The following is a 19,289-nucleotide window of genomic DNA, read 5'->3' as shown; positions in this document are numbered from 1 at the left end:
AGTAAGAGAATATGGTAACAACCTTAACAGATGCATCTAGACAAGGTAGAACTGAAAGTGTTGCTTAAATTGCAGGGAACAGGAAAATGATAATAATGGAGAAGGTGAAGAAAACCAGAGGAAGGAGGGGAAGAGAAAGGAGGGATGACACGACTAGGTTACAGCAGCCAGCACTGCTAGAGGGCTGTCCGTAAGCCACTGAAAGGTTTGTGCCAACTGCGACGTCTCTGTGACCGGGAGCAGATTATGCCCCAGGAGAAGGCGAGAACAGTCTCTGCCAGCTGACCACCGTCCCACGGGGCCGAGGTGGTGGCACGGCAAAGGCCCTCGCGGTGGGTGGCACGTCACTGCGCAAGGAAGCACGTCCGTCCTCGGGCCACACTGCGTCACGTCAGGTGAGCAAGTGGATTTCAACTGCAGCTTCTCCTTAGACAAGGAGAGCCAGTCTGCAAGGACGTTTGGATTAGATTGACCTCATCATCTCAGATACTACTAATTCGTGCACTTCTAAGCATCCTAACATCTGTTTGAGAAATTATATAAATTTTTATGCAGAAAGACAAAAATACAGTTCCTGGAATGATGGGATGTAAACGAGTTGTGTGGATGATGGGCTGGCAGTTTCATTTAGATGACTACTTCAATATTGCTGGGGCTTTGCTCTAGTATTGATTCTGTACCAGTGTACAGATAGGCTTTTCTAATTGTCGTCCTATTGTTACTCTAATGAAATACAATAAACAAGCTCCAAGTTTAGTTTCCTTTTCATATAGCCCTAATCCGATTTCACATCACCTCTCAATCCAGTTTTGGCTGCAAATTTCATTACCAGACTATTAACTCATGTTGTATCGGAGGATATTAAGATAAAATCTAAAATGACTAATGCTGATACGCCAACTTACTATCTACACAACTCCGCGCATTGCTTTTTTCAGCATCCTTTCTCTGTGGCCCATTAAGAATAACCACATCTAGTCAAATTAACAACTCCACAGAAGGAAAAGACACAAGTTTTTTACTCTAACTTCAATATTATACTTACCATTTTCCTTTGGTCTTCTAATCTTAGTTTTATCAAAGAAACCAGACAGCAAGCAAACCTCAGCACCATCCTTATAATATCAGATTATTTACTGCTCCCCTCCCCGTTTTAATTTCAGAATGACTGCTTAAGCATTTTTGTCCTCAAATTGCTTTGCTGCTTGCCTGGGAATTTCAACCCAGACCCAGAGAGGTAAGTTTCTGCCCCTCATTGCTAAGAATGCCTCTGTAGAGCTGCCTGTCAGTTCTGCAGAAAGTTAATTAGTATACTGCAAATACATATAATATTTTTATTGCCAGCAAGATTGAGCCAAAATAGTTTATTCTAATTCATACTAGCTTTCACATAACTTGTGTCTACAGTGTAAAAATGATGTATGCATTTGCTGCAACCTTCCAGCATTAGAATCGAGTTACAAAATCATAACTGATTTGAAAGGCACTTTTCAATTGGGGGTGAGAGTGTGGGGTGGGGATCTGAAAGTATTCTTCATCTGTGACAGAACTGTGAAGAACTACAAGCACAGACAGATACTGGAGAAGTTATCACACATAATAGTAACACTAACAGAGCACAGAACAGTTTTAAACATGCTAAAAAGCGTGTGGTTGCCATTCCCACTTATTTTTCACAGAAAATTTTACAAAGTATCTACATTCAGACTAATGATATTCAGCTTTTGCTGTAATCACCACGATATCAAGCAAGTTAAGAACAGTCTGAAGAAGTCATGCACAGCTTCTTACGTAGTCTTGTTTTCTGGAATTAATAAATACTTCCAAAAAATAACTTCCAAGTTAGAAATATATTCTCCATTGTATCACAAATGCTATGGGATGAACCCCACAGAACTAATGGCCTTAAACTAGCTAACACAGAATAAAAATAACACAATTTCCCACATAATTACCTTGCATAAAAATCTCCTGAACCTTTTGTTCCTTTACCCAGGCTTTTACCTCCTCATGTAACTGCGGGTTATCCCTGAGAACTGGGTTTAGACTGTCTACGTCGTCCTAAAGTAGAGATTAAAAAAAGAACCATATGTTATGTTTACTTGTAACATTTCTGTTTATTTTCCTAGATGTATTTTAGAGTACAGTATTAAGTAGTTTGATGCTAATTTTACTGATTGCCTACAAATCCCTGTGTTATTTTTAGAAAAAACTTAAAAGTGCAACATAGTGCTCAAAGTTATTTCATGGGAACATGTTATGTCAGATCCCACATGTGGCCAGACTCGTAAGCTATTAATAGGATCACACTTTCATAAATACTGTCTTACTACAAGCTAAAAATTGCCCTCTAAAGACTTCAGTGTTTACAGGTATGCAGAAAGAATTGTTTAAAAAAAAAAAAAACAAACCACAACTGTTTGCTGTATCTGTAAAATTTAATATGGACATATTGAACATAAACATAGATATAAAAACCACACAGATAATGCATAGGAGATAGCTGTATTTTAAGAGAAACAAACACTCCGAGAGAAACACCATTACTGATTTTCAAATACGTAGGCCTTCGTTAATTAGGTAATTTCAAATAAGACATACTTTAGTTTTTATTGTATTCAGCTCTCCTGGAAAAGATTCTTTTTCACTATTTGAGTAGGACATCATCTCAGAAATTAAGACATACCTGGTGGCACTGTCCTAACAAGGAAAAACTAGGCACAAAATCTGGTTCATATCCTTGAAAGCATGGCTTAAATCATCATTCATCTCTAGACTTTTAGAATACCTATTTTTTCTTTATTTCAGAGCAAACTTGCTATTTCTGCCCTTGAGGCTGTGGCAGAGAGATAAAGCTGCACTGCAGCCTGGCGACTCCTCGTACAGAAAACTGTCTTGGAAATCCGTGAGCCGCAGGAACATTCATTTGTGCCAAGAGATTCAGTACTGCAGCTGAGATCAAGTAATTTCTTTCCTTGATCTCCAAGAAGTTCCTTGATGTTTCACAATTTATTATGAAGAGCTCCAGCCATAGAATATGAAGATACAAGCAACACTCAGGGAATCATGTGTTGCTGCCAGGCCCTCAAGTGACATGAGCAATTTCTCTCTATTCATCTGGATGAGATTATTCCTGCTAACCCACTGATCACAGGATGCCTATTTCGAATTCAAAGTTCAATTCCTGACACTTGAAGATTCGCTGTGCTCCATTACGGAGAATGTATCAATGCTTCGGTTATTAGAGAAAATTACTCTCTCTCCTTATGCTTCTGAAAAGGATATGGCCTCAGATTCAAAAGGAATGGTCAAGATGACCATTTTAACACGTGTAAAGCCGAACAAAGTGAAGGGGAAGATCCACAGGACCTCTACCACCAGATTAAAAACACCAACCAGTCAAGTACACTGATCATCAGAGGCACAAGGTCAACACTAAAATTTATTCAGGGGTGGCAGGCTAACAAAACACTTCCTCTCCCAAGGCAATCTAAAAAGGGTATTAGCTGTTCTACTTTCCTGTGCAAAGCCGTTTTTGCATTGATCCTACATACAGAAGCAACACCACCACTGGGGAGAGGGAATGATATGCCAAGGGAACCCAACAGCCCCTGGAACCGGAGCTGTGTGATGATCATTCACCTGTCCTCCTTCCCATGTGCTTCACAGCAGCTGCAAGAGGTTCCTGTTCCAAAAATTTCCCCTCTCAGATCCACAAGCATTAGACCTAGGCAACGGACTGAGGCACTGCAATACCAGAAATCTGGCTGACTTAAAAATGCAGTTAATATGCAGATCTTGTACATTTTGACTAACACCTTCAGTCCCAACCATGAAAATTTTTACTTTCATTTCAAGACTACACACATTCATCAGGTACCATGAGGTCAGACCTGTTACCCTTAACGTTATTCTACTTTGATGAGTTCTTTATGCAAAGTTTTTAAGTCTCTATGTCATCTTGAGCCACTTTTGATTTGCTTCTGAAGACAATACATACTGCTGCTTTTCTTTTTTTAGATTTCACATCCTTCCTAAGCATCTTTGCCTTCTTTGAACTTGACACTGAAGATACCAGTGATCCTACAGATAGTGCATTTGAAACTTTTTTTTTCCCTATCTCCTATTCAGATCCATGACATATCAGTACCTTTGATTGAGAGTGCCTGGTGTGAACACTTAGAAAAGAAGACTGCGAAGTCCATTTTGTACTTCTTTCCTCACTCTTGGAGAAAGATGAGCTCATCTCAAAGGTGAGCTACAAAAGGCACAACTGAGGTCAAAGATCCATTACACAAACTGCACGCAGGTCTGACCGAGATTATGTAGAGGCTATCAAAGAGAACGCAGGGTTTCTAAATACACCCCCCACATACACACATTTAACACATTGTCAATCACTGGGGAAAAAAAAAAAGGTTTTGCTTCTAGACACGAACGTGCTATACATTGGTCAATAGAAATCAGTACAGCAAAGCAAAATTGTAACTGACAACTGAAGCTCAGCATCAAGATACTAAAAAAAAGGTTCCTGAAATCTCAAAAATTGTGTTCTTTTGTGTACATACTACACATATCCATAAAAAAAAGAAAGGCATGTGCCATGACTGACCTTTCTCCACCATTAATCTTAAATCTGAACAACTAAAACCCAGGAAATTAACTGCATAATGTATTAGACTATAAGGTGATGGCCTTAAGCACATTGTTTTAGCACACACCACAAGCTTTGGTAAAAACAGGGAGACAGGGCAACAGGCAAGGCTCACGACTTGTGGTCTTAGCACTGAAGACGAGCAGATGACTCTGCAGTGCCCAGTCTTTTCCCTTACCCTGTATTTATATTGCTCAAGAAACAACTGTGTCTACAGATTTGAACCTTGGCCATTATTATCTTCAGTTTTCCCCTCCTCCCCAGTCAAAGCAGCAAGACGGACAGACTAACCCACAGAAGAATTAAACGTCCTGTAGGATTTTTCTCCAGACTTTTCCTCATTTCAAAGTAGTCTCACTCACAGAAGTACATACGGTACCCTCTCCTAGACTAGTTTTTCCACAAGCTGCGGAATACCTCCTCCAGGAGGATGTTAATGCTGGTTTGAAATCCGTATGAAATGCAAATCAGAATGCAAATCGAATTAATGGGACTGCAATTTTCTTCTTTAAAATCTACCATAGGAAGCTCTTTAAGTACTTCATACGGCTGTGCCTCTTGCTCCACAAATGATTATATGCAGTACTGGGAAGAAGAAAAAGGGCGTATGGGCTGGAAAGATATGGTCAAGATAATCCTTCCTGCCCTTCTGGAGGACAGTCACATGAAGCAACGTGACTATCAGAAGCTTGCCAATCTATGTCAGGTTTTTTAGATCTTTGCTGCTATTCTGCCTTCTTTCCAGACCAAAAGAGTAATTCACTTCTGGTGCAGTGGACTTTCTGTGTAATTATCCAAAGAATACTTGAGTTGGCTGGACGCCCCTCTAGGTGAGAATTCTCACCTGCTGGGACGTGCTCTACTCCTAGGAAGTCCTGAGAAGAATGAAATTTTCCCAAATAACAAAGCAATCCAGTGTTTGTCTGAGTATATCTGCTCTTCTGGTGCAAAAAGATGGAAAAGGATGGAAACTTAAGACCATACCATCAGGTTAAGATACCACACTGCTCTAACCAGCAAGTAGAAATCTTTGTTCAGAGAAGCATTTTCAGAGAGCTTACTCGGACAAACATAATTTATCATTCAAAGCCACAGGTGACAAGTGCGGATCACTTATAATGCTTCTAAATTCCTTTAAGTCATGAATCAAACAGGAATTTCAAAGACAGTACCCACAGAAAAACAAGTCCAAATCCAAATACATACAGAATTCTTCTCCTGAAGCCCCATCCACAAACAAAATACTGCCCAAGATTCTGAGAGGCATCCCTGGACGAGCCAAACGTGCACGCTGCCCGAAGACCACACAAAGTGCCTTCTGCAAGGCTAAAATGACCACAAATTCCTTTTCTGTTTTGGGCAGCCGGGCACATGCGTAGTGGGAACGCCTGCAGGTTTCCACATCTACCTTCCCAACAGGACTTGCACTACTGAAGCAAGATGTTTCCTCAGCATTTTAAAATACTTCTCCAAGTCATTCTTCACAAACGTGAGGGGCAGAAACGAGTTCATTAAATCAAGAGATGAAACCCCAGAGCACAAAACAACAACCAAAAAGCAGATTCAAGCCCCTACCCCCATTCACACAGCCTTCATGCTGCTTGTAAGAGGGTATAGAAACTCCAGTCAGCTGTCAACTCTCCATCTGCAATGAAGAAGAGGAGAACTGACAATATGCATTCCAGGAAAACCAGTCCTGGAAAAACAATGGCTTTTGGCACTAGAAAGGCTTAAATCGGAGCCCTGAAGACCAAGCCTCAACACACGCCCTGCATTAGAACCTGCTAACATTTGTTTGGGAAAGTGCCTTCCTTGGCCAGGGTGTCTCTGCATTTGGCTTCAATGCATCAAGGACATCTTTTTAATATCAGTGGGAACTCATTTTAGCTAGTGTTTTACACAGAAAGACTAAGTAGATTTTGCAGTCCTCGCAAAGGTCAACACCACATTAGTCCTCACCATCTGTGGCTTAATTAACTATAGCTTCCTCTGGCTGCTTAGAGGTTTTCTGATAATTTAGGACACGAATTAAATGAAAACTAGTACATAACCAACTTGAGAGTCCTGTTTACAATGTTTACACAGTATGTGCTGCACAGAGAAACAAGCACTTTGTTTGTTCTTTAATGGTACAGGGACCACATTTAAATTCAAACAATGCAAATGAAAAATTCAGGTATCAAAGCATCAAAAGCTTGAACCTTCAGTTTTCTTCTTGTTTCATGAGTGAGTATCTCAAAATCAGTTTCTATAAAATGAACCCAGCCCCCCCCCGCCCTTTTTTTCTTTTTGCACCAAATAATTTTTACAACTGCATGAACTTCAGCTGCATAGAAACTCAATTTGGAAATTGCAGTTGGAAAACCAAGGAACCAGGTAAGTCAACAGCTGCCTACCGATTGCCCCAACGGTCTTCAGAGCAGTGGCACCAAAAAGCATTGGTTTTAAAATCTAGACTGATGAGAATTTCTACTAGTCCTCTGATGTCATCTTTTAGAAGAGTATTTTCTCTTTAGAGGATGATTTTCTCCCTTTAAAAAAAAAAAGGATCTTATTTTCATTCCTTGATAACTAGCCTTCCTTTTTTCTTCCTCTCTTATCTTTCACTGATTGTGTCACCTGACATATCTGAATATATCACTGATCTGTAACTCTTTCACTGATTATAACTTTTTAACAAACCTTCAATCTTAATGTTGTCATGCCTGACATCAGAGTAAGCAGGGAAAAAAAAAAAAAAAACCAAAACCAAAACACCAAGAAAACAACAGTGACATAAAATCCAGACAGGCAGAATACCAAAGATCTTAACAACATCATGGCCTATTAATGGGTAGTATCCTTCTGCCATGTTACAAGACTTTTTTTCTGGTGGCAAAAGATGAGAACCTAAGTAAAACACAGAGAAATTGGCAGCAACCGACACCCCCGAGGGCATCACCAGGCAAGCGCTGCCAAGGCCACACGGACCACACCAAAACCCTGCAGGGAAATCATCAAATTCAGCTGAGACTAAAACATACAGATCATCTCTTGCATCACCCATCTTTCTAGACACATACGCGTGCATAAATCACTGGCAAACAGTATATTCCTTATTCCTTCCTGACAAGTGAAAGGCCACCCCAGCTGCCGCGCCACTGCAGCTGGTGGGCAGGAGGTCAGAGAGGCGCCCGAGGCTGCGGGGCCGTGCTGCTCCGCACAAGCTGGCACAGAAACGCCGTTCCAAAGGGGACCGTGCCGGGGGGGACACATCGACCCGACCCCACCGCGCCGCCCTGCAACTAGGGCAACCTCCCTCCCGCTCCCGGCGTCTCGCAAAAGGCAACGCTAGGCAGAAACACCAAGGCTCCAGAAGGCTAGAAAGTTTTCTGGGGAGATGGTAACTTCCCAGTTAACCTTAAACGGCTTTGTCTGAGCGGAGAGAAGAGGCTTAGGCTTACCAGGCGACGGTAGCGCTTTCTATGTAAACCCAACCCACACTTGACCTATTTTCTGCTGTTCTGAGCGCATGGTCACAATTTACCTCATTCAAACCCGGCAGCTGCCGGGCTACATCTGAACCAGTTAAGTCAAGCTTGAAGGCACAACCCTGACCCCTAAACCAGAAACAAAGTCGAGCTGAGGTCAGGCCTGCTCACACGTGCGCAGAGGCACGCCGCATGGGAAATGGCAGGGATGGGCAGTGACGCTCTCCCCACACGCAGAGGCCAGGCGAGAGAACAGGGATAGCTCATCCCTTCCCAACGAGGGGCTCGGAACGCTTTGTTCAGAAAAGGACAAATGTTTCTAGATATTTCAGACAACAGACATTTAAGGTTAGGGGTTATTTTCAGTGTCTAACAGCAGCAACTATGTTTCTATAAGTAGAAAGTTAAAACTACAGGGAAAAAAAAAAAGATGAGGACTAAAAATACAGTAATTTTCCAACTGTCAGTAAGCTTCTGAGAGACGTTATCAACCATTTTTCTTTTGCTCCCCACTATGTGTAATACTTCTCCCTACACACTCCTACTTCCTTCCTCATTTCACCTGTTCAATAATTAAAGAGTTGACACCGATTCTAAAATTTTAATTATCAGGTTTGAAAATTAGGGGAGCAGGGCTGCATAAGCTTCTCCAAGTGATGATTTCAGGCTTGAAGAAGCATCATTGCGCCGATTAGTTCAGTTCTGAAAGAGTAACTCATACCCCTAAGAATACCAGAAAATGTCTATTAAAAATATAGAAGACTATCATATGGGAATTACGTTAGTTAGGAACATAAATATGTAGGGGAAAAAATCTGACTCGTAGTCGAATATTTTCCCTGATTTTAACCCACTAACACAAAAATAAACAAGATATATTTGCCTTCCTGTAAGAATACCAATGTCACAGGCGAAATGGTCATGCTGGAAAACTTGCTTGTTACAAGCTGGCTTGTTATTCCTGTATCTCTGTAGATTAGAATCTAGTACGGAAAGGCAGAAGGGAAATGAGAGCAGTGTACGGAATGAGCATGCTGCAGGGAAGCCAGCAGCCACCAATGGATTAGCAAAACTAAACCTGGGCCGGGCAGACATTGTCACAAAACCACCTAAAAACTGCTCTAGTGCCTTCTGCAATAGTTTTGCATTCAATAACAGAGATTAAAAAAAAGAAAGATGACCCTTATGCTCATGGATTATGTCACCCTCTCTTTGAGCAGCTGGGACAATCTGGGTCAGAAAAAGCAGAATCGCCTGGAGTGACAGACGTATCTTTCAGCATCTGATCTAAAGACCTCCCCGAACAACTGGCTCCTACCCCCAAACCCGGCGGGCTGTCGGCTTCCACTCAGAGCGCTGCGGTGGCCATTTGTACTACTTACATTCTTCTCCACGTACAAAGGAATGAAAGGTCAAGTGAACAGCACTGCTCCGTGTCCATCTTCTCCCTCATTTTGATGACACAGCCACACATTTGCTTTTCTTTCACTGAATCACATTTCTTTCCCCTTCCTTGCTGCAGGCTCCATACATTTATCACCACCATCTCAGCAATACGCAACTTTGTCCTAACATTGCATTTTTGTTTTATCTACTCCTAAGAGAATCAGGGAGGGAGTACTGGTCCTACCCCGCTCAGCCAGTAATTCCCAAGCCATGTAGCGATACTGGAACAAGCCTTTGAGTCGCTTACCAAGGAACTCAGTGCCACTATGGGAAAAAAAACCTCAAAGTGCAGACATTTCCCTGAAGCAAGCAATTAGCAGAGTGAAGTTGATGCTAACAAAGAGAACAGCTAAGTGAGTAGATCGGAGGAAAATCTTTTGTACATTAATATTAAAATTTAAACTGAGACCCAGACATCCTATGAATCGTGAACAGCATTCAGAAGGTATCTAACAACTCCCCAAATCCTACCAGCTGAAGGACAACCTGTATGGATGGAGGTGTCTTAAAGTACATTCTGTCGATCACCAGTTGTCTGAACTGGTGGGTGCTAGGAAGGCAGTCTAATGCCCCCAGAAATTAAGCCAAGAGATTAGTTCTTGCTCAGAGACTGACCATTTTAGAGAAGACACATCTCCCTTGCACCAGGGACAGCAGAAGCTACTTGCTGCAGCTTGAACTGGCAGAGTTGGAAAGCTGTACACAGCCACCCCAGATAATGACAGACCGGATAGTTCACCTCTTATCTCACGGTAGTTACCTCCATCGAATCTTTTATCAGTTGCATTACTCAGCAACACAGTATTATTTGACGAGACTACTGATAACTAAGAGCTCACTATATTAAAGAGCAAAGGTCTCTCAATTCAAATCTGCGGAAGAAAACTGTAAAACACTATCTAATACGTGGCAGACTGACGACAACTCCTAGAATCAACACCACCTCCTAGAAATGTGCATCAGAGTATCTCACTCTTGTGAATGACTGACTGCTCTGTAATGTGAACTACCACCAACTGGGATTACCAGCAGTCACAGAGCTACCCAGTCTCTTCCGCAAATATCCTCAACCCTATTTACCAAATAGGAGCTCTGGGAACATACAACCTCCCAGCTCCTTTTCCCGCCCCTGTAACTCATGAGGATTATGGGCAGATACAAATCCTCCCCAACAATAAAAGTACCTTAACCATGTTTTTTGTCAAGAGGAAAGAATACATCAGATATCGTCAAAATGTTCTTGAAAGCCAGCTTCAGTGGGGTTCGGTCCACTTCATTACTATTATATTAGTGTTTTATTTTCAAGTGGTTTTCCAGAGTTTGTCTGAAAATGTGTTTCTTAGAATAGTGCTACGTAACAGTGTTGGCCAACATGCCAAGAATACAAAAGTAGTTCAGAATAAAACACATTTCTCTCATGTTTTAAATGAGTTCCACTGTATTTGCACAGAACTTTTCAAAGTTACTTTCTAATAGGCTTTAAGGCAGCACTGCACAGAAGCAACGCATCTGGCTCGGGCAAACAACTAGCACATTTTCTTGCAGAATTTCATCCAGAAGAACAAACTTCTCTGGTCTCAGGGATATGGCACAGAAACTCTCCAACTGTCTTGGCTGGGCATAGAACAGCAAGCCCATCACTGGGCAAACATGGAAATGCTGCCTCTGCCCCAAGACAGTATCAGAAGCAACGCAGCCATCGTCATGTGCTTTTTTTTTTGCCCTGCTAAGAGCTCTGTTCTGACCTGTTGGAGCCATCTGAGGAATCTTCCCTATAAATAACAGAGGTCTGACCAGCTGGGATGTATATCATATTTGGATTAACACTACAGCTCTCTGCAACTCTGGAGAAAGCAGTGGCTGTGCCTTTTATAGAACAGATGAGTAACCGCATTGCAAAGAGGAAAGACTAAATTGCTAATCAGAAAACAGGGATGTTTCGGTTGTTGCTGCAGTAAGTTCCTTGCAGTAAACTTAGGAATGTCATTCAGTGTTTAAAACTGATACAATGCCCATCTATTTAATAATATTTTTCGACTGATAAATCTATGAGCACACAGACCAAAAATTTCCTATTAAAAATACAATTCAAGACTGAACTACACCACTTGGGGAGGGGAGCCGGTCAAGCACCATACTTTAGCCACTAAGCCTTATGCATCCCGAAATCTTTTAAACCCAATTTTATCTGTTGTATACCAAAGTGGTGTGGATCGGTGAAAACAAAATAGCAAAAGAGAAGAAAACATTCACACTATGTAGAAACCCAGCCTCTATGGTTGAAATATAATTCCTGAACTGTATGCTTAAAATTCACTACTAAAATCATAAAATACATAAAATCAGAATAATCAGAGATTACTGTGCTTCAAACCCACTTGCTCAGCAAATGCATACTACTTCTGTTTAAAAAAATACTACTCCCAGTAACGCTGGCTGGCAGACACACACAGGAAGAGAGGGGTGCAAGGAAAAAAAGAGGAATAGCTAACTTTAATTCCATTCAAAAGACAGGAAATGTTTTCTAGATTGAAGGGGGGGATCAGTATTTACAAACAATGGTAGTAAAAAGACCTTTAGAATTGTATTTAATTATGGAGTATACTGTTAAAATGAAATGAAGTTGGAACAGGAAATGCACTGTACACCAAGCCCTCTACGTCAAAACAAATACTCCACTTTTTGTTTTATTAGTAAAGTTATTCCAGTGTCTAAGAAAATAGTAAGATTCATGCTTGATTTTAATTTTTTTAAAAAATCGGGTTTGTATAAAATTACTTGAGTTTCTTCCTGGATGTCTGGCCTGGAAAAGGAATTCCATATACACACCTGGAACTGCTATAGCTCTCAACCTGTATTTACTGCAGCCTGCTGAAGGCTGTGGAGCCATTTTCAAGCAGCACTAACCCCAGACTACAATTGGGTGCAATTTCAAAAATACATTTTGTAAGAAGAAGTTACAGAGTAGCAGCCATGAACAAAACAATGTTGTATCAGAGGAAGGAATGAAAGCAAACAAAACCATGAGCACTTCATCAAATGAGCTATTGTGTTTATCAAGCTAAAGCTTAATTCCGGTAACAATAAGTTTCAATGCAACTCAGTTCCCCCCCACACCTGAAATGCAGGAAGGCCTACTCTTTTCCCTCCCTGGGTAAGCACTCTCATGCAATGACTGCAGGATTTTACCCTCATTCATGCTTCAGAGTTCCCCAAAGCACCAAGTATTCCCAATTCCAACATACAGCAACTATTAGGGAAAGCAAGAACGTACTGGCAAAGCACCATCTGGTTATAAAGTGAAACGGACTTCTCTAGGAGCTGACTTTGTGTCTGGGTTATGAAAATAGCATTGGTCAAGAACATCACATACGAAAAATACTTTAAACTTTCATTTTTAATAAATCAACTGTGAATATTGGAAATTTTAAGGGAAAAGAACCAAGGATAAGGTGCGCTTCTCTTACTACTGAACAGTATTCTCCATGGGCTTTTTACTGGTGAAAAAAGTAATCATTTGTGATCAAATGCAGGAAGCTCCTTACCCAGAAACGCTGGATGGATTTGTAAATTCTGTAATCCCAAGACTGCTTTTGAGAAGTACTAAGATACTTCAGTGAGAGGGATCTTCACCTTCAAAGGAGGAAAAAGTTTTGTCCCTTCTGTTCTGTTTTGAATTCCTAACCTTTAAATTATTTATTTCAATGCTATCTCCTCAAGTAGCATCAATGAAGTCAAAGCATTTAATCGTGATTTTCAAAGAAAAATGTAGGAAGGGTAAAACAAGTTTATGACAGTGGAAGGAAACCTGTTTTCCTATGGATTTGAGACCTACCTCCATGCAGCATCTTCAGTTTATCCCAGGGACCTCACAACTCTTTTTAGCGTTCCCACCTGACCTCCCTCCTCCTACTGGGAGGAGCCACACTATTTGTGGCAGCTACACCACCACCTCCTGACCGACGGCCTCCCCTCCATGCTGCTCATTTCCCTAAGGCTTGTCAGATCTGGAAGAACTCTACTCCCGTGTCAAACCTCCCTGAGAGAGACAAAAAAAGTGACTAAAGCCCTTATTCCTTAAGAAATCAAGGTAAAGCAGAAAGGGACAATTTTATTCCACCTATTCTGAGAATATAGACAGATTAAGTCCTTGGGGGAACAGCCCTTTTTCAGAGGGCAGCACATACACAGGCTTAGGAGAGATGATGTACATCTCCCTCTGACCCCGACGTGGAGGGTGCCAATCCCTCCTCCCTCGTTCCTCTTTCCTTGTGAGCGCTCCGATGAAACTCTCCTGTCCCACACGCGTACCCGGGAGCAAGGACTGATATGAGTCATCTGACCCACTTCTAGCTGGATGCAGCCCTTTGCTTCCCCTCACGTTGGAAGCGTACGTTTAAACATAGATGTGTCGGTAACAAGCTGTTTAGACCATCGCTCTTTACAACGCTGCCAGAGAAGCCAGCTGGACTGCTTTATGGGTGGTCCAGAGACATGGGAAAGAATAGGGGTGGCTCTTAAAGACAATGCTGAGAAGAGTTAAAGATGCAGCAAGTTGTGTGTGCCTCTGTCGTTCGCGGAGGAAGCGAAAGCGGGAGGCGAGCACATGACGGCCGCGGCCGCCAGCTGGCCGGCACCAGGAGTTCCCGAGCTGCTTCTGTCAACCTCAAAGGGTGGGACCAACCCAAGAGCTCCTGCTCGCCTGGTCAGTGGAGGTACAAGTTTATGGGAAAAACAATTTTCAGCTGCAGTAGCTATTTTTAAGCCTGAAGTTTAAAGTAAGAGAAGCCTGAAAGATGAGTGCACTGCATGATTATGGGGTGCTTAAAATACAGACTGAAAAATATTATTTTATCCCTGTTTCAAGATGATTAAAGAATTTTTTATGTGTACATATCATTACTACACAAGCCACGTTTACACGACTGGCTTGCTCTTACGAGCAAACAAGTCACGAAACCCAAAAGCATCCAGGCCTGAAATACCCAACGGCTGCCCATAATAAGCAGAAAAGGAAAGTATCAGAGTTGCACAATGCCCTTTTCTCAAGCCTTACTTCATGGCATAGAGAACTTGAATCTGTAACAGATCAAGATCAGTGCACTATTAGATCCTGAATCCGAGGTACCTATTTCATGATTAGTGAGAAAGTTTATTATTACGAGTTCGACAACCTTGAAGGCGTGTTAGACATTTGACCTGTCAGCCCCCAGACGTGCAGTGCACATTTAGAAGAGGAGCAAAGTACACACGCCTATCACTGTGCATGCAACACCTCCCACATGGGATTTCTCAGTGCCCTATCTTTACATCTGCAACCTTCAGCACAGAGGTAGACAGACAGACCTTGGGGTTTTGAAACACTAAGGCAATGAGGCTTGTCTTAAAAAAAAAAAAAAAAAAAAAACCAACAAAAAAAAACCCAGGAAAAAAAAAAAACAGGAAAAAAAAGTTGTTCTGAAGGAGAATGGGAGTAAGTGGGGTGGATCCAAGAGAGATTCCACCGTAGAGAAGAACTGAAGCGTGCTCTTGATTCCTTCTTAGCAGGGTTCCCCACCCTTTTTTTTTAAACCCCAATATGCAGGAGGACTTTTTGAAGACTGCCTGCACACCTTTCCACTTCCTTCCTTGAGTGGCGAAATACCCTCTTTGCAGGAAGTTTAATGACTATGAAGGAACTCAATTTGAATTCTTTGCCCTGGCTCAGCTGTGCACATTTGTTCCAGTGCAGTTTGCTCACAAATCCTTTGGAAATATATTCTTTCACACACACAAAATGTGTGTGCATATTTGGAAATACATGATCTATCACGCACCCCGCTCTGCCCGACCCAGACACACAGCTGAAACACACTGATTGCTTGGGCAAAGCAGAGGCTTCCCGGGTCTTTCCATGAGTGTATTTCATTACGGAAAAAACACGATATAAACCTCTTTTTGTTATTCTTCATTTGCTTGTCCAAAGTATAATGCAGTTGACTCCAGCTGCTTCGGCCAGTAACAGCAGAATCACACACTTCGGCCCAGTAGTGCCCGTGACGGGTACTGCCAAACACCACCCAGACAAAAACACCACACTGATGAGGTCACACATACCATATGCTGAGCTTTAATGCTTCACATCCCCAGCTATGGTCCTTCAAGTAAACTACAATGCTTAAACACATTAAGGCATGATCAGCTTTGCTGCTGCTGAACTTGCTACATGAATCATAATGAATAGACACATAGCTGTCGCAGAATAGTACAAGTACCTTATTACAGAAAACCATTTCAGTTCTAATTATTTGATTTAGGTCACACTCGTAATTGTGTAGGCTTACTGTCGTTTTGCTTAATTAATAACAAATATATTTGAAAGTGTGTTCATTTTCAATCTACAGCAAGAGGCACTATAAAACCTACCACATCTGTCAATTTTTACTTAATCACAAAATATACATGATATACTGCAAATGCAAAGTAGAAAAATATTAAGGACCTGACTTATGCATCACATTTCAAGACTAAGTTTCCTACGGATACTAGCTTGACACAGAAAATGCATGTTGTAAATTTTATGTCTATTGCTTCCTGCAAAGGAACATGATTTTCATTTCATTGCTAATCAAAGTACCATGGCAAATGTTCCTATCTGCTTTCTCCTCAAGATCCCCTTGTCACCACCATAAAAAAACCGACATGACTAAATGGTCTGACCATCCCAGATTAATGAATGAGTCATTTGCAGTCACACACAAGTTTCACGTAGACAATAATACCGTTTGTATCCTCTATGAAGCAACAGAGGTAAAAGCCACCAGAAACAAGTTGCAGGTTGGTGTTTAAGGCACCACATATAGAGAAGCCAAGGAATTTTTATGGAGAAGGGCAGGATTCAAAGCAGTACACACGTAAGGGAAAAGAAAACTCACGTAACACATTTAGCTGTACAGAACAAATTCACTGACAAGTGTAATACTTCCTACAGAAAACCCTGTGAAGATAGGAAAAAATGGAGAAAGGCTAGTATAGCGCAGCTGCATACCCTACTTTTAATAACGATATTAATCTAGTTCTTACGAAGGTTGTTGACTCTCTTAACAATTGAAATATGTTTATTTATGCAAAGAGCAGACATGGCATGGGAATCCATGCTTCACAATTCCCCAGCGAATCCTGCCAAAGTCTCTTTACTCTTGTTCTGGAAGAACCACTTCTGGTAACGACACTAATTTAGTTCTTTGCCTACTCAAACTTTCTTTTTCCTGCCAAGACTAGAAGGATGCCAAGTGTGCTGTTTTCTTTGCCTAGAGCAGTTGTCACCTTTAAAACGGACAGCACCACCTTATTCATGAAGCCCTTTAGCCCAATAGTTCTGTTAAAGAGCACTGTGTTTTTTGATCAGAACCAATCTGAGCAGAATTTATGCCAAATGCTCGTCTGCTGCCCATTACTAGTATAACGAGTATATGCAACGATGGGAAAAATTACTCAGTAGTTAAGAATTGTATCTGAAGTGAAACGGACTCTTCCCACACAGATTCAAACTTTTGTTTGTTTTGGCAGAAAGGTACTGGAATTTGAGGCACTAACAGCAAAATGCAATAAAAAAAGTGTTTAGATCACCATAGTCTCTAAGGACTTCATATTGAAAATGTACAGCCATGAGAGCTTCAACCAAAAACTAAACATATTTAAGAAGACTCAAAGTTAACTCATCTCTGCAAAGAATGGTTCCTCAGTTCTGTAACCTCCTCAAAAGCAGGTTAACGGTATTCCAAACCAAACAAGGGAGCAAAAAGGCCATTTTTTTCTTATTAGAAACGGGTATTTTCACAGGAAGGTTACTCGATTTCTCTAGGACCTGTTTTCATGGCAAAGGCGGCCTTCCAGAAAAAAGGTACAAGTAAAAACTACCTTACATTAATTAAGTGACTGAAAGCTAGGAATGTGATTTCCAGCATTAACAAAAAATAACAAGTAAAACAAATGAATTGAGATAATCCTGCCACTTCAGGTATCTTTCAGGAGAAAATAGGCTCATAATAATAATTATAATATTTAATAATATTTCTGTCTAACATACTGCTGGTACATAATTCAGTTAGCATATTCTAAAAAATAGCTTCTGTTTTCTTAAAGACATTATCATTCACTGAAGTTCTAATCCATACAATTAACTTGTAAAACTTGGCAATGAGACATTGCTAGCCCTGCAAAGAGACATGCCTAGGAAAGTAATTTCCAAAACCTCTCACAGTTGTTCAAATAGAGAAATCTTTTATTTGATGAAAGCTCAATGTTATTTTCTGTATCTACATTCAAGATCTGAGCAACATCCAGTGAAGATGCAAATTCTGGATGCCTTAGTACTTAAAAGGGATCTCTGTCAGCAGCCTTCTTGTAATGTTAAAACAGACAATTTAGGTGTCTCCAGTCACCAAACCACTTGTGATTGATACAGATCAGTAGCCTCCATCTCAGGCTTTAATAGGCAGCAGTTCGCTCCATGAGAGCAAACTTGACCTCTCACAGAGAGCTGCCCTCTACATGTCAAAAAAGGAGGCCAAGAGTTAGGGAGAGCAAGCTTGTATCTCAGAACTATTTTTCACAAGCTACTGCTTTGTATCAGTTTTTGGTCAACGCCTCTTCTAAAACTGAAGTTGCTAATGCTGTTAATTACTGTATTATCTACCAAGGTATTCTAAAATAGCCAGCTGTTCATATGACACATTTTCAAAAATGGCACCTTCAATCTGTACGCACCTTCCCAAATTAAAGTGCTTCTGTGTCTAATACTGTATCAGCAAATACTCCCTGATGTGAAGGACCTAGAACGCATACAGCATCGCTATGTTACTGCCTGCCAGGCCTGGCAATAGGATTGTTTTACAAAAGGCAGTCCTTCCATATATTTAATTTGTTTTGCTCAGCTCATCTTGTAAGAAATGGTCCCCTGCCAAAAGGAGATTGATTACTGTTACTGGAATGGACGTTATCAGGGACATGATCTCGACAGATCTCAGGGAAAGGACAGACACGAGCACAAGTACTTGCTTTGTAAAATGAATCTGGAAGATTGCGGCTGGACTCTGAGGGTGAATTTACACTTCACGGCTCAGCTGATTTAAGAGGTCGCTGCTGCCAAAGGAGGATATCCCACTCGGCGTTGCGTCATCCTGACCCCCTCCCTAGAGGAAGCCACAGCACTGGCTGCACCCTGGGCTAATCCAGCTCAGCTCACTAACAGCACAGGCTTCCCCCGCCCTGTTTTTGAAAAATCAAGGTTGTGCTGGTTTAGAAGGCTGAAGGCGCTAGCGTGGGGTCTGATAGTGGGAATTGTCTTTTGCGGCAGAGCCAAGCTGTGCGAGCAGCTCGAGTCCTAACATGTAACCTCACCCTGACGGCAAGCGTTGAGCTCGTTTGGCTTCCCCACCACAGATACACAACTCAGGCCCTTCTCTTTTTCTAGCTCTATATTTGGTATTGGGGAAAAAAAAAAAAAAAAAAGTCTTGGTGAAGGAGGAGGGAAGAAGGGGTGTCAGGACAAAATTACATAGCATTTATTCAGGGCCATCTGTTATTCCAAGTCTCAAAGTACTATTTCTGTATCACCGCAATGTACCATCCCAGCCGTAAGAAAGAATTTATGGCTATTCTAATTGCAATCAGTTCAGCACAAGTTGAAGCATCAAATGTTTTTCTATTTGTCATAGAAGAGATTTTTAGACCTTCGG

General features: G+C 41.3%; 1 protein-coding gene across 1 annotated transcript in view; it reads right to left on the bottom strand.

The window, feature by feature from the left end:
• JMJD1C (jumonji domain containing 1C) overlaps nucleotides 1-19,289 on the bottom strand; it is a 58,827-nt gene that overhangs the window by 38,868 nt on the left and 670 nt on the right. The window contains 2 exon segments of the mRNA XM_035892527.1: nucleotides 1,956-2,061; nucleotides 4,151-4,258. Coding sequence (XP_035748420.1) covers nucleotides 1,956-2,061; nucleotides 4,151-4,246 — 202 coding nt within the window. The 5' untranslated portion in view covers nucleotides 4,247-4,258.

Source organism: Egretta garzetta, unplaced genomic scaffold (genome assembly GCF_000687185.1).
Source record: "Egretta garzetta isolate BGI_Z169 unplaced genomic scaffold, ASM68718v1 scaffold204, whole genome shotgun sequence".
Taxonomy (NCBI): domain Eukaryota; kingdom Metazoa; phylum Chordata; class Aves; order Pelecaniformes; family Ardeidae; genus Egretta; species Egretta garzetta.
This window is presented reverse-complemented; position numbering and strand designations above follow the sequence as displayed.